This window comes from Silurus aristotelis (assembly GCF_946808225.1).
Source record: "Silurus aristotelis genome assembly, chromosome: 25".
In the NCBI taxonomy this organism is placed as follows: domain Eukaryota; kingdom Metazoa; phylum Chordata; class Actinopteri; order Siluriformes; family Siluridae; genus Silurus; species Silurus aristotelis.
This window is the reverse complement of record NC_139598.1, coordinates 8,568,981-8,592,382: the sequence shown is the minus strand read 5'-3', so window position 1 is coordinate 8,592,382 and position 23,402 is coordinate 8,568,981. Positions and strand designations below refer to the sequence as shown.

The following is a 23,402-nucleotide window of genomic DNA, read 5'->3' as shown; positions in this document are numbered from 1 at the left end:
ACACTGTTCCAGCAACAAGTGGGACCAATTAGTAGCTGCATGTTTATTTTGCATCATCCATATGAACAAGTTCTGTTAATAACAAAGTTACCTGCTAACTTTTCTTGCAAGTCACCTTGCTGTTTGTCAAATAAAAAAACAAAAAAAACAAAACAGAAATCCGCCTTAAAGGTCTGTTCATTTAATATTTCATATATTAACTTAATGTAAACATTTTTCATAAAATATCTATTTGTATTTCCACAAATAAAACAAGCTAGTCTAACATAACAAAAAAAAACAAAAAAACACGGATACAACAGTTTGTCTATTTTCTGCACAATAACGAACCAGTCTAATGAAACTAACCATAAATAAAGAATTTATCAACCCAAAGCAGAAAACGTGCCTGATGGTAAACAACGTGGACTACAAAAAAATGGGTCTGTGTGTAAGACGAACATGTTCCACAGCACCATTTTAAACTTTCACTTCATATTTACATTAAATTAGCTTTACATTACACAGTAGTAATACTAAACATTTTGGCAGCAGTTTGAGACGAGCTCAACAAAATTATTTCATGATTTAAGAAAGCAAATACAAGTATCAAGTAGTGACAACAGCAGTCGGGGGTTCAGTAGTTCTCTAAACAGCTATGTAACACATTCCACACCTTTGTATTTTAAGTAAAAAAATAAGTAGAGAGAATCACGTTTCTATAACGTGATATGCTAAATTAATAGGTGAGGTGGTAACTTTCAATCCAGCAATCAAATCCATGTTTCCTATTCCAACTTGAGGCATTCTGGAGCCAGAGAAAAATAAATTAAGGTGCTCCTGAGCCTTTGATTACACAGTTCAAATGTTTTGAGAGCCATAATAGGAAAAAAAAAGAGGAATGACTGCTAAACTTGTCTGAGAGGAACATCTGGAGTAGTCCATGCAAGGCAACTATTTAAAACAACAGACTACTCCTTATAAATATAACAAAGTTTTGACAGTTTTCCTATAAAAGGCTTCACACTCCATAGGTTTAAGTTCAGTTCTATTATGTAGCAATTCTGATTTCTAACAAAGACACATGCATTATTAATCAGACGGTTAACAAATTGAAATTAAAATGTGTTAAGGTATTTGCATACTAATTTCTGGCTCTGTACTGGAGAGATGAACACGACACTTGTAAATGATTCTGGCTTAATTGATGATGGGAGTGGAGAGTGGACCCAAATCTCTCATAGGTGTTCAGGTGTACACCCTTGTGAGCCCTTGTGCTTTGTTGATGTGTGTCATGCTGAAAGAGACCACCCCCACCAGGATAAAATTCTTTCATTGGAGATCAAATGTAATTAGTGAGAATGATGTTTTAATCCAGTGATGCCTTGCACTGAGAAGACAATTGGAGTCAACCAAATGGACACAAACTGTCCCTTACTGCACAACAGTGAACCAGTTTTTCTTTTAATGTGTCATCAGCCTGTAAGTACATATTTGATCTCTATCTTGACATCTGTCATTGTTATACTGGCAAAAAAAAAAAAAAAAAAAAAAAAAAAAGGTTAATTATTTTGGCCTAATACTGAAATATAAAGTTTTGATCAAGGGTTTCAGTGGTGGACGAAGTAGACAATCCATGTACTTGAGTTGTGAAGTAGAGATACAGTAGGTAAAACATTACTTCAGTAAAAGTGCTCCCTTTAAACTTTCACTTGAGCAAAAGTACAAAGATATTTGCCTTCAAATGTACTTAAATATCCAAAGTACTATGATTTATTATGGCTATTATGTCCTATTATCATTTTTGTCACAAGACTGTTGCTTAATCAACCCAGTTAATGTGAAAAGATTCTGTTACTCTTAGCACACCAATCAATTAATAGAATGATATCCAGTAGTCAAACACTGATTGATATCTATTAAACTTAACATAAGCCCAAAAACTTCTTAGCAACTACTTAAAAAGCTAAATCATGCAAATAAGGCCACAGATGTTGTGGCAAGTTAGAATCAGTAGTTTCTTCCATCATAAAATGTTCTGCTTGCTATTGAACTGATGCTGAACTGTAACAGCAAGCGGCAATCAAAATAAGTTCAAAACAGAGTGCGCCCTCCACCCTGATTGGTGGCTTGCTGGGTGCTTGACGAGGTACGTTGTTACCCACTTGTAAATAAAAAGGAACGACTGATTTCGCACAATGTAGTCGAGTAAAAAGTTACGATATTTGACTTTGAAATGTAGTGAAGTAAAAGTGTCTCTAAATGGAAATCATTAAAGTACAGATAAGTGAAAGAGCTACTTCAGTACAGTAACGAATTACGTTCACTTGTTACTGTCCACCACTGCAGGCTCTCTATTAAACATGATGTTCTATGCAGCTGAATTTGTATGTTTGAGAGAAAATTCTATAAATTTGGCTTGTGTCAATGTCGATGTTCATTCTTGGAAACTTGCAACTGTAAAAAGTTTTAAAAGTTCATAGTAAACACAGGTATGTTATTTGTGTAACCATCATGCGTGACTTCGTTCGACTGTATGAAATAAAAACTACTACAAAAACAAGAACGTCAACAAATTGCACAAAAAACCTGAGTGCTTCTGTTAATGTTGTAAGCTTTAGCCAAATTGCCAACAACTTCAGCCAAACACAAGCAGATTTTAGACATAATCTTCTTTTGTACTAATTAAAATCCTTTACTTTAACTCTGGTTATGAACAGGATTTCTGCCATTTCATTAATAATTACTTTTAATAATAATTAGGAGAAGGCAGAGCACGGTGAGGTCTTAGTTTCACTCTCAATTTCCTTCCTGACATCAGCTGAAGTCGGAGCGCAACAATGTTACGCTCTGTAATATGTCGGCTTCCTAACGGGGACATTATAATGGCGGTCATCCTCCGTGATGACACACACGCATGGCCAGTCTTGTTTGTGGTCGTCAGGGTAGTGCGTCACAAATTCCTCCGTGTCAGCCTTGTAGAGGCGGAAGGCTTGAATGGTGTGCTGTAAGGCATAACCGAGCAGAAACATCTCCACCTGCAACAGTGGAAAGAACAATTATGTTTTACAAACCTTCTGTATTTCGTGCACATGCCACATCAGGAAATTACACAGGTTTCAGTCTGTTCATGACCTCATGAATACTGCAATGTGTCAGGATAATTCAGTTAAATTACACTAAATGTATAAACCAAATAACACAAAAGTGCTTAAAATGTTTCACAGTGAAGAGGATCTTTATTTTTCTACAACATGTCCATCATTTTAAGATTTTTTTCTTCTCACATTTGTCTAAAACAGAACTTTATGAGAGAAAAGACTTGCTTTTATGTAACTGGCGCATCATTAAGTCATTACATTTCAAACTGGCAGCCTTAATATTAATTCATATCACTAATAAAATAATATAAACACAATATTGACAAAAGTTTGTGTACCCTTGACCACAAGATTTGTGTGTGCTTTCTAAACATCCCATTCCACATGTAGTCCCCATTTGCTGTTATAGTAATGATTTTGGAGGGTTGTGGGGGAGATTTCTGTTCATTCAGCCACAAGGGTGTTAGTAAAGTCAGGTACTGATTTCAGGTCAGGAGGCCTGGGGTGCAGTCAGTGTTCAGACTGATCTCAAAGGTATTTAACAGGATTGAGGTCAGAGCGCTATAGCAGGCCACTCAAGATCTTCCCCTCCAACCCATGGAAACCATATCTTTATGGAGCTTACTTGTAGACAATGCGATGCTACTGCATTAAAGACATCCTGTAGAACTGTATACCTCCAACTTTGTGGTAACAGTTTAGAGAAGAACCACATATGGCTGCAAAAGTCAGATGTCCATGATACTTTTGTCTATAAGTTGTTTTAGTCCATATCTTGTTCTTTTTATATTTTTACATCACAAATCCCTGAAAACCCAAAAGTCTGAAACTAAAAAAACTATTAGGGGCATGTCAATTTTTTTTTTTTATATCCGTTACGTATTTTAAACAATTTGAAGCCCGGTCTTGTCTCTGCTTTATCAAAAGTAATAATATTAATACAATGAATTCCTAGTTAAACATGTCTATTTCAGATGAAACATGCAGTTTGTTCACCTGTATTCATGCTTACTGTGTTTTAACGTATTATAGTGTTATTTCAGGATTCTGCTACACTTCAGTTTCCTCTGTTGATAAAACTGTGTGTGTTAATGTACTGTGTATAAGGTCAAATTGGGTTACCTGTTCCAGGCCCCCACTGAAGCCAACTTGGCTCAGATGATTGCTGAAGAACGTTTTGGGGTTTTCAGAAGTGTCACGGGCGAACAGTAGCCAACAGAATATAGGCACTTCCTGTTGCTCCTGCATTTTGCTATGAAATTCCACTGCCTTGACCAGCATGAGAAACTTCAGCACCTCCAGAAGAGCGTATTCTTCCTCTCCACCTTGAAATACTTGATCACACATGCTCTGCTTCTCCTCTGGGCTCTCTAACTCTGCTGCTGCCTTCCACTGGAAGCACACACACACACAATCAGAAATTATTATATATGATGGATATCAATATAGGTCATATAGCATCAAGCTTGCAATAAAATCTGCAGCTGCATTCAAAAGGATTTTGTTTTTCACACACAAGAAAAGTTTAAGTAAGAAAACAGTGTAGTGTTAAGTGCTTTACTCTTATCTGCAGAAGCTCCAGATAGTGTTTAAGTTTCTCCACAGGATCTTCCTTCTCTTCTGCTTTCGCACACTGAGGAGGGAACACCCACATGCCCACCAATTGCTTCTGAGCCTCGATTTTCTCCGGCAACTTCAATATAAATTAAACAAAAGTAAATTAGTATTTGACAACAAGCAAAATATCAGAGTCAGGTAAAAGAGTCAAGTCAAGAAGAAAGAAGCTTTTATTGTAATTTCGCTGACGCAGTACGCAGTGAAATGACACAACGTTCCTCCAGAACCCTGGTGCTACATTAAACAACATAGAGCTACATACAGAACACAGGGCGGAGGACTAAAGTAAGTGTTCTCGCCACAGAAAGTGCATCGTGTGCAACTGAGTGCAAACAGTGCAAGACAAAAGACAGTGCAGACAACACAAGACAGTGTGAGATACACAAAACAGCGCCGAGCAGTAAACCTACAGTATAATGTTATAGAATACAATGTGCAAAAGAGAGAATTATAAATATATAGAGTGTATTTGTAAACATGAACACAACGTTGTGCAAAACAGCATGTAAACAGTATACTTTCTTTCGGGCTTCTCCCATTTGGTCGCCACATCGGATCATCCGTATTCATGATACGCATGTTTGATTTGGCACATGTTTTTATGCTGGATGCCCTTCCTAACACAACCCTCCCCAGCTTGGGACCGGCACTAAGAGTGGCTGGGGTTGGTTTCCTGACCGCGGATCAAACCCGGGCCGCAGCGGTGAGAGCGCCGCATCCTAACCACTAGACCACCAGGGAACCTCGCATGTAAACAGTATAATATGATTATTATACCATGGGTGGTGAATGGATTGAGATGAGTAATGTGTGTGTGTTGAGTTCAAGTTTTACACAACCGTGTGTTACTGAACTGTATGAGTGTGTATGTGAGTTATGTACAGTTCAGTTCCATGTGTTGAGGAACCTGATGGCTTGAGGGAAAAAAACTGTTGCACAGTCTGGATCTGAAGCCTGAATGCTTTAGAACCACTTCCCTGATGGCAGGAGGGTAAATTGTGAGAGAGATGGGCTTTCCTCAGCCTTCTCAAGAAGTGCTGGCCTTTCTTGGTGATGGAGCTGGTGTTGAGTGACCAGGTGAAGTTATCCTCCAAGAAATTTGGTGCTCTTGACTATCTCCATGAAGGATCTATCGATGATCAGTGGAGAATGGCTGCTCTGTGCTCTCCTGAAGTTAACAACCATCTCTTTGGTTTTGTCAATGCTCAGAGATGGGTTGTTGGCTCTACACCAGGCTGTTAATTGTTTCACCTTCTCTCTGTATGCCGACACGTCGTTTTTGCTGATGAGACCCACCACGGTCGTGTCATTGGCGAACTTGATGTGATTCAAGCTGTGCATTGCTACACAGTCGTGAGTCAGCAGAGTGAACAGCAGTGGCTAAGGGACTCCAGTGCTCAGTGTGGTGGCGCTGGAAATGCTGTTCTTGACCCGGACTGACTGAGGTTTTCTAGACAGGAGGTCCAGGATCCAGTTGCAGAGGGAGCTATTCAGGTGCTGAGGGATGATTGTGTTGAATGCTGAACTGAAGTCTATAAACAGCATTCGTACGCAAGTGTCCTAATTGCCCAGGTGGGTGAGGGCGAGATGAAGGGTCGTGGAGATGGCATCGTCCGTGCACCGGTTTGGACGATACACAAACTGCATGGGGTCCAGTGAGGGTGGTAGCTGGGTCTTGATGTGCCGAATGACAAGCCTCTCGAGGCACTACATTATGATGGGTGTGTGTGTGACAGGACGATAGTCATTAAGGCAGGAGACTGTAGACTTCTTCGGCACGGAAACGATTGTCGTTGTCTTGAGGCACAAAGGAACAACGGTGCTGCTCAGGGAGATGTTGAAGATGTCGGTGAAGACATCCGCTAGCTGTTCTTAAAATAAACAGCTGTTCTGTTCTTTGCCTCTCTGATGGCACGGAGTAGTTTGCCCGTAAACAGTGAGAATTCTGACACATGCAGTGTTGAGGATGATGAGAAAAGTCAAGGAGCTGCCCAAACAGAACTGTACAGTTTAGTACATTTTTTAAATCTACACATTTTAAAATCATCACATATTTAAAAACAGCAAGCTAAAAGAACCCCTTTTTAATCCCTTTCTAATTGTGAGTTGTGGTTAGATCTAACTCGCTGGTGAAAGATTAAAGGAGCAATACCAAATCCTAATGAAAAATTTGTCGTAGATTCCTATTGGGCTAAAGCACTCTTTTCAGAAAACATTTTAGTACTGAATTTTGTGATTAAATCTGGTTGCCTCTCCCAGGATGTTAAAGTTGAATATTTCAACAAAAGAATGACCCAAACAAACCAAATGCAAACCCAAATCAACATATTTTGGCAGATCAGAAAATCCAGCAAAGTCCTGCATAAGTGCTCCCAACCTTGTAAGATTCAAAAGTATATGTTTGAAAAATGCAGCTTAAGCTTAAAAATGCAAAAAGAAATCTATACACCACTGCCGTGTGTTTTTTATTTACTATTAATTATTGCTCACGAATGATTGGATGTCTTATGCAATTTATATTTTTGCACATTCAGGGTGGCAATAATTCCATCTGCAATGCTGTAATATTTGCAATTAAACACCATATGCACACTTGATAACACGTTCCTATTACTTAATATGGTTTTATGTAATAATCTAATTCCTTTATACATATGCATCATTATGCGAATCTCATCAAAATCCCAGGTTAAAACGAAACAGTCTTACATCTTAATTCTGATTTGAATCACTTGCATTTAGCACTTTATCACTCAGCACTAATCTGTTTAACATCTGGACTGGTGTTTTTTTTTCCTTTCCACTGACTTTAAATTTTGGCATGACTGGCCTGATTATATCTCACTGGTCTAAGAATATTAAGAACTAAGGCTGTGGACTGAATTTTTGAGCTCTTACCGATGTGAAATCCTCCTCCTGTAGCCAGGCTGGTGTTTGTGTTGTAGTGGTCAACACCTGATAGAGTGTAGCTCTCAGAGAGCAGTAGTTATCTCCCCTTACTCTCCTCAGCCCATTAAAACTACAAGATATTTCAGAGTAGCCCTGCAAAATGAGACAAATAAAACGTTTTAACAAATATATATATTTTTTTAAATCTGTAATTTCAATAATTCATTTGATTTCACTCTTTCGAACATGCCTTTCTAAGTTGTTGATAATTCAACAGCTGGAAGCTAAAGACTATTTTGACCAAAAAAACAAAATCATCTATCTTTACCATAGAAAAAACAATTTCAGGAGATACAGATTTTCAACATGTATCATGAGCAAAAGAGCCCACTTTACATAGTCTGACAAACCTAGGCCCACTGACTGGGGTCCACGGCACATCTTTAAACAATAAGTAACTGAGGCAGAAAAGATTATAACCATTGCAGTGCCAACATTCTCTCCGGGACCTGAATTTTACAAAATTAGTCACTAACTGACCTGTTATCCCCAAGTGTTTTGAATCAGAAAAAGCCTAACTTCCTATTCAACTGTTCCCCTGCTGTTTGCTTTGGATGTGTGGCAGGCACTTATACAGTCATAAGGCAGAGACATTTAGGAAAGCTGCTAATATCATGCGTCTCTAAAAAATAAATTAAAAATTAAATAAATAAATAAAAATAATACAAAATGAAACCTATGGACATTTCCTATGATTTTGTGGCTCGAGTGTCTAGGACATCTGTGCTGCAACAAACTGGGCCTCTCCTCATTCTAACTCAAGCATGCCCATGTACGTGTGACATTCTGCCTTAATGATGAACCTGTTTAGTAATAAAGCAGTCAGAATATCCCATAGCGTTATCAAACTTTAATATTAAACTATAATAAAACATGGTTCTGTGACAGCACAAGTGAGGCATCTCCCCAGACCACCCTCCCTTCATGATGCAAGTAATTTTTATCAACGAGGTGGCAGCATTTCCTATGTTTAGCTGTGCAAGCAATAGGTGCATTTGCAGAAGCAAAAAGTTTACACATACAGATGTGTGAAAATTAAAGAACACCCGCTTTGAATTCTATGGTTTTAAATATCAGGACGTTATCAAAATCATCTGGTTCTTATCAGGACAGACTGTAAATACAACCCTCAGATGAACAACACAAGACATATTATACTGTCATAATTATAATTATGATTTTTTTTTTCACACAAAAATCACACAGAAATGAAGAAACCATCTGTGAATATATAAGTACACCTTATGATTCAATAGCATGGAGGACCACCTTTAAAAGAAATGACTCTTATTCTGTATGACTATTAACTCACATTAACCTGGAAGAATTTTGGCTCACTCTTCTTTACAAAAGTTTTCCCAGTTCATTAAAGTTTGCAAGTATTTATTTATTCACAGCACTTTAAAGGTGCTGCTGCAGCATTTCATTTAAGTTGAGGTTAAGTCTGTCAAGTTCAGTTAAGTCTGATCTGACTGGGCCACTATAATACCTTGATTCTGTTCTTTTCAGCCATTCTGGTGTGTTTGGGACTAATGTCCTGTTGCCTGTTTTCGCCAAGCTTTAGCTGTTAAGCGGGTGGCCAAACAATTGTTTATACGATCAATTTTTATTTGTATAGCGCTTTTAACAATAGACATTGTCTCAATGCAGCTTTACACAGATAATGTGGTGATACACTTATAAATACCATCATATTTTTTTTTAAGTTTGTCCCTGATGAGCAAGCCGGTGGCGACTGTGGCAAGAAAAAATTCCCCGAGATGGCATAAGGAAGAAAACTTGAGAGAAATCAGACTCAAGAGGGAACCCATCCTCATCTAGGTTGCACCTAATGTCCATTTATTACAGATAAATGATGTTGCCGGGTCCAGTGATGGTGATCAGAAGCAAACTGTAGTCCTGAGTCAATGTAGCAGACTGTTGACATTAACTACAGTCCAAGTCCATCCTCAAAGCTCCCGTTCTTACTCTGTAATTTCATGGAACCACAGGGCGTTGATGAGAAACCGTCCCCAGCTGCACAGAGTGGCCTTGACTCGAAAAGAACACTATACAGAGGCAGGCCTGACAGACCTATCCTCTACTTCTTTCGGCTGCTCCCATCAGGGGTCACCACAGCGGATCATCCGTCTCCATACTAATCTGTCCTCTACATCTGCCTCTTTCAAACCAACTACCTGCATGTCTTCCCTCACCACATCCATATACCTCCTACTTGGTCTTCCTCTTTTCCTCCTTCCTGGCGGTTCCATTCTCAGCATTCTTTTACCGATATACCCCATGTCCCTCCTCCGCACATGTCCAAACCATCTCAATCGTGCCTCTCTTACTTTGTCCCCAAAACGTCCCACATGGGCCGTCCCTCTAATAAACTCATTTCTAAACCTGTCCATCCTCGTCACTCCCAATGAAACCAAAGCATTACTGTATAGATATATACTGTTTAAAACCAGCAAAATGTTGAACCTATTTTATTGATTACTTTGAGACACATGCACATTCTATTTTTAATGTATTGATCTACACTAGTTACCTGAATGATGAAGCCGTTTTTCTCTTTCCACCTGGCACATTGAAGTAAGTTTTTCAAAATCAGTGTTTAGCTGGGCACATTTTTTAATTTGTTTGGCCATTCCAGTTAAAATTATAGTAGGGGACAAGAGTCCCACAAAGTGTTGCTTAAATCATAAACTTTGAAAAGCCTCAAATTATACTTAAATAAATGCATTCTATGGAATTAGATTATACTGTTTGTTGATATTCTAACAGCCATTATAATCCTGTTACTGTAGTACAAAAGCTGCACTTCTGCAATTCTTTTGAAACTGGAACTCACCTTTCTGATGACATTGCTCTTGGCCGTGTTCCCCTTCCACTCTCTCTCACTGTAGGCCAAAATGTCAACAGGGGCAGCTAAACTGCACTTCTCCTCCACTCCAGGAACTGAAAGAAGAAATAACACATCAATGTGACTGTGCAAAATTACCTGTAAATCACTCAAACACTGAATGCTTTGAGATGTGTAAAAGATTATTACATTTTGGTAGAAATACATTTTATGGTTATAATTTCTAATGCAGATAAACAAATTTCCTGTTTTTTTTCCTGAAAATGTTAAATGAGCAGGCTACTGACTCAAATGCACATTACAGCTCACGTGCTTAAATACAAAGAATTGAATTAAAATGGCAGGCGTGCAATAAGAATCATGAACATACACTTTTTTTTTTTGCTGTTCCGAAAACTTCAAAAACATTTATGTACAGTGTGGAAAAAAAAAATAAGCCTATAAAAGTTTGGAAGAAATGCCAGAAGGCATGATCTGAAATGAGACCAAATTTATGAAGATTTCATGCTGTAAATATAATATTTAAAGGCGCTGATGTGTTTTATAACACATAAGGAAAACAGTTGATGCATTAAAAACGATTAAATACTTGTAAACTCCAGGAGTGGCATCGATTTCTTTTCTTTGGTCTGCTCTTGTTCAATCTCATTGTCTGCCTGATAGAGGTCTTCAATGCTGCTTAAAAAAAGAAGAAAAAAAGAAAAGAAAAGAAATAAGTGGCAACCCATGGTGAAATGTTTACATCTTGAACTATTTATCATTTTGAAAACTAGTATAAAGATTTCACAACCGAAATAAACATTTTGCCTTTAAGCTGAAAGGAGAAAATTCCATTTGTGACACAAAAGCATCAGTGTTAATCTAAACTATATTGTCTCGTATTATATCTGATTAAACTGACTTGGGCAGGCTTATGTGTGTTTGCAAAGCCATAACATGAAAAACTGTACAAGTTTAGAACTGCATGTAACAGACGCACCGTGATAAAACTCCACATCACTATCCAACAACATGATTAAAAGCTGACTTTTAGACATCTTTAAACAAACTGACTGCATTTAACACAACGTTTTTTAAACTGGCCCCTTACACAGAATAATCTATGTAGATGGATAGCCCAGGGATTGTAAAGTTCTAAAGCTGAAATATCTGTTAAGGAAAATGAAAAAAAAACAGCTACAGAGTTGTCCAAAGTTAATTTAATCATACCTTTACTTCTTTCTCCTCTCTGTTCTACAAAAATGAATGAAGCTTAGAATGCCTGTGACACTTACTCCTCATGCTCCGGCTCTTTCTCTGCAATGTGTTCTAAGTCACACACAGGTATTAGTGCAACTTTCATGTCATGACCACTGCTGAATACAATTTCTCCTTTTTGGGCCTGGTTGCTTTCAGCATCCTCTTTTTCTTCTCCTGCTGTTCTCTCATCATTCTCACTTGGCTGAGAGATAAGGTCATGATCAAATGACAATGTCTCGCTCGGTGCAGTGGACTCGCTCTCGAGTTCATTTTCATTGACTTGTTCGCTACAAATGAGACAAAATGGGTAGTATTGTAAGCAAGTGACACAAATTCATTAAATGAAAGTATACATGAAACTTAATTTTTAACTGTTGGCTGTTTGGTCCCAAAGTAAGTTCTCCTTTTGGCCTCTTGAGGGTGCACATCACAACACCACAATATTATACCTACTGCACAGATGCCAGCGCTATGACTAATAAATAAATAAAATACTATGTGCACATTTAGAAACATGCACCTGCTAATGAATAGCTTATAAAATGGCACAGTGTAGTTTGTGTGTCGCTATAAATAAACACACGTTCTCACTTAGTTAATAGAATACTCATAAATTATAACAGACCTACTCAAGCCATGAGCACTGGAAATACAGCTCATGTGTACTTGTTTAAAATGTTTAAAATATAACAGATCCAATATAAAATTGGAAGTTAGACTTTTATTAAAAACGTGTTCTTGTTCAGACCACAAAATTATTTCCCATCTGTCACTAAGTGGATTTAAATAGTTACCTTAAATCTACAATTTCACCTTGCATCCCAAAGTAAAAACCTGGTGGTGTTGCTATTGTTAACCCCCTATCTTAAGGTCAAATCAAATTTAGAAAACTATTCTGGTCCTTTAATTCCACCTAGTGGTGAGGAGTGTAAACAACAGAAAGCACTTACTCAGGCTTCTCTATAGATTCTGGCTTCTCTACAGGAGTGTACGTGGGCAAACCATTCTGAAGAGCCTCTCCAACGTTTCCTTCCTTTTCGTACTCAGGGATTGTCATCTGGATTTCTGCAGTGTCTGACTCTGGCTTCTCCAGCACTTCTGCAATGCTGGCACTGAAGAGCAGAGACAAGATTTGATTGGACGTCATCTCATTAAGTGTGTGCTGAGGCTAGAAAGATATGTTCTATACATAAAAGTCTCCATCCGCACAGGGAATTTTTTATATCCAAGTATATTTAATATTTATGTGACAGCATCCTAATTAGAACTTTACAGAAAAAATGTATATACTTCCAATTTGTTACAGAAGAATTGAAACCTCAATACATGGATGCATTGATCCTCAGACAAAAATGAAACAAGACACACAGATTTAAGGTTTTTAAAGTGATTTTAAGGTGATTAAAGTTAAATAGGAATAGTCATTGAGCAAATATACTGATAAATTATCTGTTGCCTAAATGTATGTAAGGAATACAAAAATAAAGGAAATAAAAAACTGTCCAGCATATTCCATTTTCAAATAAACTGCCATAACACACACACACACACACACACACACACACACACACACACACACACACACACACACACACACACACACACACACACACACACACACACACACAGAGTTGACATGAGTGAGCTTAATAAACCCATACTTTTAAGAACAAAATATCATATACACTGCATAATTAGAGTAAAATATAATAAGATTAATGCAATAATAATAACTTCTTGTATATTGATCTATGGCTTTGTGATTCTGCACACCAAATTGTATGGCATTGAGAAATACCTATTTACATTACAATCTATTTAAAAACTTAAGCTGTGTGTAAGGAAATAACTTTCCAGGGTAGAAGTTCACAAAAGTATTTGCGTTCTATTTACCCCAAAATAAAAACCTTTACCACATACTGTGAGGTACGACTGTGCAGTTTAATATATAGTCCACCAAATCAGTCTACATATAACAGCAACATAGCTGTGAATGTGTCAACCTTTTTTTGTAAACGAGTATATTGATATCAGAGCAATAGGCAGCTTTTGATACCGACATCTGATATAAGGTCTTGTAAACCAGACCTAGATGCAAATATTGGTATGCATTAAACACACCATGACCTGTGACTTACTTTCATAGGAAGCTGATGTTTTGCTCTTTTTCTTTTTTAACTTTTGGGCATAAAATGTGGAGGAATCAAAAAAATGTATATGAAAACGCCACACTAAAACTGATCTAGACAATATTTCATACTGGATTGGAGTGTAATCTGCTCAACCATTTAATTGTCTGTGTTGGTTCTCTGCTTCTGCACTGATTTGATATGCTGAACAGTCAAAAAAAAAAAAACACTCGAGCCAATAATTTGAGGTGAGTTTAACTACAGGTGAATGTGGGCTACTGATGCATAGTATTGTCCAGACACCTTCATTTGCCTGATAGATACAGAGACATGTTCTAAGAACAAAAAGAGCAGCAAGACTGATAAACCAGTAACAAGCAATGTTATAGCATATGCTCACCTTTTACTGTCAGCAGAGGGTTCAGACACTATCTCCTGATTTTCAATATGTGAAGGTTCCTCAGGTGGCTTCACTAAGAACTCAGTCAATTGAGGTTCTTCTGCATTCAGCTCAGCTGCGTTCTCATCCTTCAAAGCAACATCAGCCAAGTCTTCCACTTGGCCATTTTCTATATAATTCACAGTGGATTCCTCAATTATGTTCATTGTTGGAGAAGACTCCTGCACTAAAGTTTCCTGAGTTTCAGCAGGTAAATCGTCTTCCTTCATTTCAGACATGCCGAAAACAGCATGATCTTCGTAGTTTTTTTGCACATCATCAGCAACAGGTTTTTCAATGGCTAATCCTGCCTTTTCTTCACATGAGGGCTCTGATACAATTACTGGAGTTTCTTCATTGGCGTTTTCTGGCAGCGTGGTATCTACAGTGTTCTCTGCCATGTCCATTTCAGCTACGAGTCCTTTTACTTCAAGTTCATCTATTGCTGAGTTATTCGAAACTGGCTCTATGGGCTGAGGGGTATCCATAGCAGGTAAAACTTCTACTGGTGTTTTGAGCTCCTCCTTCCCCGTCTCTACATTGCCAGCTCCTTTCTCCACATAATCCTCATTTTTATCAGCTTCAGACAGTTTCTTCTCGGTGTCTTCTTCATCAACCTCCTCCTGTGCGTTCACTTGTATAACATCATCAGCTGGACCTTCTTCCAGCGCATCCTGTACCATCAACTTAGGCTTGCATGCTGTGTGCTCTTTTTCCAGTGAATCAGATATGTGAGCATCTGTTTCCTCTTTCACATTAGCTGTAGCCAACTCTGTAGGTGCTTTAACTAGCAATGCATCAGTGACTTCAGTAGCAGAGGTCTGGGTCTCTTCTGTAGTCTCATCCTCATTTTTTGTTTCTGGGGCTGTAGCAGATGCATCTACTAGTTCCTTTGACACTATTGACACAGGTGAGGCACTTTGGCTAGTTTGTGCAGCAAGGGAGACATCAGTGTGGAGTATCTGGATTACAGAATTATAAGAACTCTGTACAGGCCCCTCAGGTGACTTGGGAGCTGCTGTCGGTTGCGTGCTGACTACATCTTGTTCTTGCATTATGCAACCTTCTTCCTTTTTACTGTCAAAAACAAACAAAACCCAAGTAATAAATTATAAATAAATCATCATGCAATCCATTTATTACTAATTCTTTTTTTTTTTACACATCATGTCAGAGGTTTTATTGAGCGCCTCACAGTACCTCTCCTCGACCTCCACTGCATGGCTGATGCCTTCAGTCGTCAGCGGTTTGGCTAAAACCTTTGAATCGGGCGAGTTCAGTAGTCCCTGCGTTTCGTCCACTGTGTGGTCACACGGGTTTGATGCTGGGCAGCACCCGCTGTTCCCCATGGTAATGTTTTACGAATGCTCTCACCCAATCATCTGAAATGGGCTTTAATCTTCTACTTTTTCTCTGTTAATGTCCTGACTAAGGAATATCCAAACACAAACAGATCTGACTGTAGACCCCACAATACAGTGTTAAGTGTTCTTTAATACCGAAGTAGATTCAGTATTTACCTGTTATACCACATATATTTGGTGACTGTTGGTCATCAGCCAAGCTTCAAGTGGTCCAGACACAAAGTCCTACATTCAAAGCTGTTAAAAAAAAAGAAAAAAAAAAAAAAGATATATATTCTTATAAACAATATATAGAATCTGTTAAGGGATACTGAGCGTAAGTTCAGGTCTATAGTGTGTATGCATATGGATGATTCCCAGGTTCTCTGGTCTCCACCAACTTCCACAAGCATGTGTTTACATGGACTGGCTAGAATTAATTGTCTTTGGGTGTGAATAAATGAGTGGCTGTGTGTGTGGATGGATTGTCCTTCTATCCAGGGTGTATTCCTGCCTCATGCATTGTTTCCAGTGCAGGTTCTGGATCCACTGTGATCGTGGCCTAGAAAAAAATTTAATCAAATGGAAAGAACGAACAAGTAACATGGGTTATCTACAGACAAAGAACACTCAATTATTTTGTAGTACAGGTTTTTACTTGTGCAAGAAGGAATTGAACATTTTCAGATCACAAGCCTAAAGTATGCAGACAAAAAGAAAACAACAACAAAATAAAATAACAGGATCTTGACCAGATAAATCACAGCTCAGTGTAGACATGGAAGCAGTAAGCAACTAGAGCACTCCAGAATTGGGTCAGTAGGGTTTGTACTTTCACTGTGGCATTCACGCTATGTCTAATATGTAAGCTAATATGCGTCTCTGGAGCTCTCTGCTGTGCTTTTCCACTTTACCAACCTGAGCTGGAGTCTGACTTCCAGCACAATCACTCATCCAGCATGGTCTCACCTTTTTCCAAATGGGACCTGCTACAGTACACATTCCTTTATTACGCGTTCATATTCTATATGCATTGATTGCAAAGCTCTTTTCCTCACACACAACGTGCATTGCATGTAGGAGTTGATTTTGCTGTCAGCTTCTCGAACACACGCCTGGTCTGATTTCACTTCGCCTCACTCCATTAAACACATTGACGTGAACCAACTGAATAAAGCCAAGCCTCAGTGATATGAACGTACCACCCTGTGCCAAACACAGCCATCGCCCTGAACAATGAAACAACTGTTCATTCTTCAATTAAACAATTATTTCACCATATCCCTTTTATATGACATTTCATTAAACCAAGTGCAACAAGTGCGGCTGATTTACGACAACGCGCGCGCGCGCACACACACACGCGCGCTAAACCTTACATTGCTAGGGCTGAATAAACCTACTCCTGCTTTGTATATTTATGTACAAAATCGTATCGTAAAAAAATAATATATAAAGATATTTTTACCTACCTAACCACTTTAGCCTGGTCTTGACATTTGTTAAGACGCCAGCATTTTCGGCAACCAGGAAGTTTAGCTTTTACAACGTAGTTTCCCTTTGGCTTTGAGCCACGCCCACTCGAGTACTTCTCAGATATTTACAAAGAAAATAAATGGCGAAAAGAAACACAAGCAGGTTGCATTAAACAATATTAGCCCAGTGCATTCGGGCTATAAATGGAGTGAGGGGTGGAAACGTGATTCCCAAACATAGGAAGCGTTTAAATAAAAGGTCTTGCGCAATTGGAAGACTTGAAGACTTTAGACTTGGGCCGCATCCCAAATCCTCAGAGTAGACAAGTTGATTTGTACAGCAACCCTTCACAAGTGAAAGTCTAACAGTAGGAATAGATCAAGAAGAAATACTACAATAGAAAACAAATTATAATTTTGGAATTAAATAAAGTAGTACACAGCTAGTATATACACACAACTGTGACAGGTCATACACTTAAAGTACACTCATCTTTAGTCTCTCAACAATGTTTGCCCATGCTAAAACCTGCAGAATACATCATAGTGAGCTAAAAGAAAATATATGTAACACTGTTATGATGGTTTGCATGGTAAGATTTAGTTAAATGCAATATTGTTTGGAAAATGCCAGTAGAAGGGATCATAGTCAATAATAGAAAAAGGCTAATAAGGAAAAAGTACTATTACACCACTGTGAAACATTTTCATTATAATGCCAATAGCATTTGATACTAACAAGAACTTGCACATGGACACCCCCACATAAAGTGATTTGGAAACATATATCACTAACATCGAATTCTTCTGCAAGGAAACACTGATCATTTATGTAAGCAGTTTTTTTGTATTACTGTTTTATAACGGTCTTCAGCACAGTGGCCTTTGCGGTTTCTATGTCAAAAGCTGCATTAACTTCAAGTGGGAGGGGAAAAAAAAAAAAGAGACTGGTTAGAGAATGACTATTTATACCGGTTAAAACACAGTCATAACAAAAACTAACTTGTTTTGCAGTTCCACAGAAGTCAATTCAAATCAGTTTTATTTGTATAGTACATTAAACAATGGACATTGTCCCAAAGCAGCTTTACAGAAATAAAGAGATTATAAAGTTGAAATGTTTAAGTTTAGTGCCTATAAGTTGGTTCCTTGTTAGTTTGTCCCTAATGAGTGAGCCAGTAGTGACGGTAAAAAGCTCCCTGAGATGGTATGATGAAGAAACCAGACTCAAGAGGGAACCCGTTCTCATCTGGGTAACACTGAATGTCCACCCATTAAACATTACAATCAAGAATAAATATAAAAAACTTTCTTATTTTTTAGCAAGAACACCAAGAAGCACACAATTACTGATTTCTTTCCTATAAAAGTACACCCTGTTGAGTTTTTCATTACATACAGTGTGCAGGTTAAAACAGAGGATCCACATCTGTGTTAAAGGTTGCATTATAGCCACTGAACATTTTTCTTAATAAGAGGTGTTTTAATATCTTAACAGATACATAAAAGACAGTTTGCTTTATCCCTCGCCTCAGCGCTCATTCAAGTTTACAAATTGTTCTGCCTCTGTCTTTGTTGTCAATGGGACACAAAAGACTACATAGAGAAAATTTTTTTTCTAGAAAATATGTATTTAGATGCTGTATGTAAATATCTAATAGATACCACAAGTCATGAAACAATCACTTGGATTAGAATAAATTCAAATCAAATGCACAAGTGTCTGAATTGTTGAATATGGAGTTTCAGCTCTTCAGGCAGTCCTATTTCAGTCACAAGTTTCATAAACCTGTGAAATAACTGCTCCATACTCTCTCTCTTCACAAACAAACTCTTGGTATGAATTCCAGCATAATTCGCACTGATGTCCTTGTCATGTATACAGCAGTCATTATGACCTTTCCTGCAACGTTCTCCATCTTGATCGATTCTGGAGTAGTCGGAGCCTCCACAATAACTCTGATCTACAGCCAAGTCATCCATATCGCCAACAAGCTCCGAAACACTGGGAGGAGGCATCTCCTGAGCTTTACGCATGGCCTCAAATAAGCTTTCTTCATGTTTCTCCACTTTTTGAAGCAGTTGTGTAATGGGATCTGAGCTCATCGATGGCTGTGACTGACACCAACACCGCACAGCACTGGGGAAGGCAAGGACAATGTGTCAAACTCATCATATCATCCATATTCACAAGTAAGATAATTAGTAATGACATGCTGAAGTGATTTAAACAACTAATCTTGGACTGGATAAACAAATTATTGTTTTTCTGGGAGATTTTTTTTTTACCCAGCTATAAAAATCCAGCCATGTACAAATCACTATCTTAATCAACCAAAAAGAAGAATATATTTATTTTCCTATTAGCGTTTTTCTTTGCTTGGAACAAAAATCGACCCCTCAGTAACGTTCACAATGTAAACACATTTGGTAGGTAAGTTTAATGCACTTAATGGTGGTATGATATGCCTCCTGGATGTAACATGTGCTTTCAAATCCTACCACCTCCTGCATTACACAGATTAGAGAAGGTGATGATCTGTCTGATGCTAATGCAGTTCTACTGGGACCATTTAATAGATTAAAGAAATACAGACCGAAATCTTTTTAGGATCAGGAATACACAGATAAACATCTTAAAACAAACACAAAATATTACATGTGACTTGCTTGTTTGAGTGTTGCAAGTAGAGACTACAACTCACAGCGAAAAAGCTTGGCCAAGCTATCTTTGTTAAAAGTAGTAATAATAATCATCATCATAATCACCTACTTGATCAGGTATTACCTGTCTGTATTATTGTACTTAAATCAGCAAACTAGCTCTTATAAAATGCATTGTATTTCTAGCTAACTATGCTTCTGTAAGTGAGCATCTCATAGAAAAACTACTGCTGACTGGAGTCCGCAGAAATGGTGTTCAAACCAGTGCACATAATGAGAATAGGCTTTTTCTGGTATGTGCAGCATAATCCAGAGGCACACTAAAGTCAATCAGAACAAAGCACTCACATCACTGACCTCTATAACGTGACAGAAGCTTCTCCAGAGCAGGGGAGGAAAAAAAGCACATGAATCATCACTTAATGGATCTGGCTGAATACATCTTAGATATTCTTTTGTTTCTATGCCTTCTGCAAGCTTTTACAGATACAGTCGCTTGCAAATATATTTAATCCCAATTAAATTGTTTAGATTTGTCTGCAGAACAAACATTATTCCTGTATTGTATGGCACATGCGTGCAAATAATTTAAAGAGAAAACGATATGCCGCTTGTGTAAGTATTCAGAGACTCCAGTTGAAACTAATATTTCAAACGTTTCCTAAACAAAAACCATTGAAGAGACCGTCAATCAGTCCAAAAGTCAAACACGGGTTAATAGAACTTTCATTATCGAATATGGTAAAACATTTATCAATAAGCATTGTTTTAGCACTCGTCTGTTTCAGTCCAAGCTAAATGTGTAGTGTTATTTATGTCTGTACCTTTGAGAGTCACTAACAGCTGGAACCAAATTCCTTGTGTGTCAACACACTTGGACAAATGTGGACAAAAGTGGCCAAAAAAAACCAAACATTTGCTCGAAATAACTTGCTTTAGTTTTCTGAAACACCTAGTTTGGGAAGAAATTCACCTTTCAGCAGGACAAAAGATCCAAACCCAAAACCAAAGCCAGATAATATTGTAAAAAAAAAAAAAAAAAGGTGGATGTTCTGCACTGACCGAGTCAAAATTTTGTGAATTCTAAATAGAATCTGTGGCACTTTTGGAAAATTGCTGACAACAAGCAGCATCCAATCAACCTGAAGATCTTAGAGCAAATCTGCCAGGAGGAATAGGAGAAAATCAATCCCAAATAGTGTGCAAAGCAGGTAGGATCTTTCTCCGGCTAACGTAATATAACGTAAAATAATGCATTTTGATGAGAATTAGGGTTTATGTAAAAAGGAAAAAAAAAACGGTCTGGAACAATCTGTGTAAATAGCATTTGTAATTCAGACAAATCTGAAAACACTTATCGGCATATCGCACTTTATAAAAGGTGGTAGATGCTGTATGTTTGAACCCCATTTAAACCGATACGCTTTCAGAGGTATAAGGGGGTTGTAACATGCTAAATAGGAGACAATGTCCTGCCATAAGCATTATAAACACAGAGGTTTGTACTCGTCAATTACAAAAAAGAATAATTCTAAATACTTACCTTATGATTCCTTTGAACTGACCAATAGCCTTCATTTTAGCAGCTCCTTCTCTGTAACCCAAGTTGAAGCCCTGCTGAAGGGAAGCCTCTTTGCCTGCATCAATCCCATCCCTGAAACCATCCTGATAGAAAACCACATTGTCCATTCCAGTCCCATCCCCAATTTTATTATATCAGGTTATGTCAAAACGTTTTTTTTTTCGTAATGCAAATTCGTTACAAAATAATATAAAACACTAACAGCACTGATGGTGCAAATGGCATGGGTATTGTCACACAGTTCAGAATCCCCAGTTTAAGTACCAAAGCAAATTTGCAAACAACCATCCTACAATGTAATTTAATAACACGGTTTTGTAATAGAAATTCTCTCAATTCAGAGGTTTTTTTTTCCTCATTTCACGTCGCTTTGCAAAAACATGCATGATGATCTGGCTGTACCAAATTCACCATGCTATCCTAAGTGTGTGTGCCATGTGACTCATTTCATCCAGGGGGGAATTTCCATTTCACCAAGTCTCCATATTCACCACAAACTCTTATTAAGATAATGCAAATTATAATAGATGAATGAATATTATTACAAATGTATTCTTTTACACAAACGTGCTGCTCAGTTTCAATATTAACCACAAATACTGGATCACGTTAATACCTGCAACCGGTTATTACTTCCGGGTAACAAACAGCATGACTAATAATAGTAGGAACTGCATACTTTTAGGTTGTGTTGTTGTTGTTGTTGTTGTTGTTGTTATTATTATTATTATTATTATTATTATTATTATTATTATTAATAATAGTATTTTTTAGAAAGGCATCTTCACGAAAACGTAAAATAAAATCTGTGGACAGATTTCAAACTGTGCTCCAGCAAAGATGAACATCGTTGAAGATAAATGATGTATACACGTGTAATTAATATTACCGATTTCACGTTTTCATGCCGGATCTACAGGAGAAGATAAAAAGCTGTCTCACCTTAGTTCGCCTTTCCATGTTGCATGTCCACTCTTTGTGTTGAACGCTGAGTTCATCCAGATCTTCATCAAACACATCGTCACAACGCGGTACTGCTGTCACCCACGACATATCGACTTCAACTACAAATCCGTCAGCTCACAGACATCAACCTGCTCATCCCAACCATGCTTTCACACACATCTTTAACCACAAAAACACGTCAGCGGAGGAGCTCGCCATGTCTCTGGCCACGCGATGACGTCATCAAATCGCGCCGCACGGTGTGTTTTTTTTCCTCCACATGCTTGGTCAGAAAATAAGCCACATCGCCATCTATCTTCTGGCACGTTTATTGATGCTATTGTATAATCTTTTCAATAGAAATAACGAATGATAATAAAATATTACAATTAATGTATTTGCAGAAATCATTTAATACATTTGTTCTAGTAAGTTCTTTAACCTTATTAACGTCTATGCATGTTAGGTAGGAATAGACCAGGATAAGAAATCAAAATCACAGACTGCTATCAAACTGGTAAATCATTTATGCCAGGTGGTAAATGTGTTAAAAGATATGAAACAGTTCCTGAACTATCACTATCATAACATGAAATGAAAACTCCAGTTTACCAGCTGCACAACGTCAAACTGGTAGACATCTCTGCGGGCTGGTAGAAGATGTAAACAGTTCCCAGTCCTTTTTTTCCTGTCCAAAACACTATCAGAAACACTAACTTATATTTTAATATATATGTGTAGGTGGATTAATTGATTTCCAATAGTCTATTCTCTTCAACCGCATAGCTTTTTTTTTCAGTTGCTCTACTTCCAGTAGTGTATGTTTATGTTAGGGTTTCGATCCAATCATATTTCAGTCAACACGTGTTGCTAGAACTTTTAATTAAGGCCCTCACTCTACAGTGTGGGTGCCTGTAACTTGCTTTGAGTTGGCAACACCATGTCCTTCTAGCAGATGTACAATAACATCAGCATTTTTATGTCCTTTTTGTTTGGATGCCTAGAGAGTGCACCAGTCAGAGCTCACAAACCACATCTGTAGCAAACTGCACAAGCTCATATATATTCATTTAGACTTCATAACATATTTTA

At 37.8% G+C, this 23,402-nt stretch overlaps 2 protein-coding genes across 4 annotated transcripts; both read right to left on the bottom strand.

The window, feature by feature from the left end:
- Nucleotides 1–19: 19 nt before the first annotated feature.
- Nucleotides 20–17,439, bottom strand: LOC310719792 (uncharacterized protein). Of its 3 annotated transcripts, none has more exons than XM_083529890.1 (12): nt 17,117–17,439; nt 15,822–15,902; nt 15,502–15,683; nt 14,263–15,378; nt 12,684–12,845; nt 11,769–12,020; nt 11,084–11,172; nt 10,483–10,589; nt 7,596–7,739; nt 4,642–4,773; nt 4,203–4,472; nt 20–3,017 (listed from the first exon to the last, which is right to left on the bottom strand). In XM_083529890.1, the coding sequence occupies exons 3-12, from the start codon at nt 15,648–15,650 to the stop codon at nt 2,823–2,825; spliced, it is 2,616 nt and encodes an 871-aa protein (XP_083386016.1). In that variant the 5' UTR covers nt 15,651–15,683; nt 15,822–15,902; nt 17,117–17,439; the 3' UTR covers nt 20–2,822. The 3 variants fall into 3 exon arrangements, with proteins under 3 accessions (XP_083386016.1, XP_083386015.1, XP_083386017.1); XM_083529889.1 differs by having other exon boundaries at nt 15,502–15,729; nt 17,117–17,438; XM_083529891.1 differs by having other exon boundaries at nt 11,084–11,169; nt 15,502–15,729; nt 17,117–17,438.
- Nucleotides 17,440–18,125: 686 nt separating this feature from the next.
- On the bottom strand, nt 18,126–22,574 carry otulina (OTU deubiquitinase with linear linkage specificity a). The gene is made up of 3 exons (XM_083530059.1): nt 22,308–22,574; nt 21,327–21,448; nt 18,126–19,259 (listed from the first exon to the last, which is right to left on the bottom strand). The coding sequence occupies exons 1-3, from the start codon at nt 22,416–22,418 to the stop codon at nt 18,827–18,829; spliced, it is 666 nt and encodes a 221-aa protein (XP_083386185.1). The 5' UTR covers nt 22,419–22,574; the 3' UTR covers nt 18,126–18,826.
- Nucleotides 22,575–23,402: the final 828 nt, after the last annotated feature.

Bases quoted from the DNA above. Each gene is read 5' to 3' on its own strand.
- otulina (XM_083530059.1), bottom strand. From the start codon at position 22,418: ATGTCGTGGGTGACAGCAGTACCGCGTTGTGACGATGTGTTTGATGAA. The intron at 21,449-22,307 runs GTGAGACAGCTT...GTTTTCTATCAG, and splicing joins ACATGGAAAGGCGAACTAAG to GATGGTTTCAGGGATGGGAT. The intron at 19,260-21,326 runs GTAAGTATTTAG...TGCCTTCCCCAG, and splicing joins CAGTTCAAAGGAATCATAAG to TGCTGTGCGGTGTTGGTGTC.
- LOC310719792 (XM_083529890.1), bottom strand. From the start codon at position 15,650: ATGGGGAACAGCGGGTGCTGCCCAGCATCAAACCCGTGTGACCACACA. The intron at 15,379-15,501 runs GTACTGTGAGGC...TGTTTTTGACAG, and splicing joins GCAGTGGAGGTCGAGGAGAG to TAAAAAGGAAGAAGGTTGCA. The intron at 3,018-4,202 runs GTAACCCAATTT...CCACTGTTGCAG, and splicing joins TCAGTGGGGGCCTGGAACAG to GTGGAGATGTTTCTGCTCGG.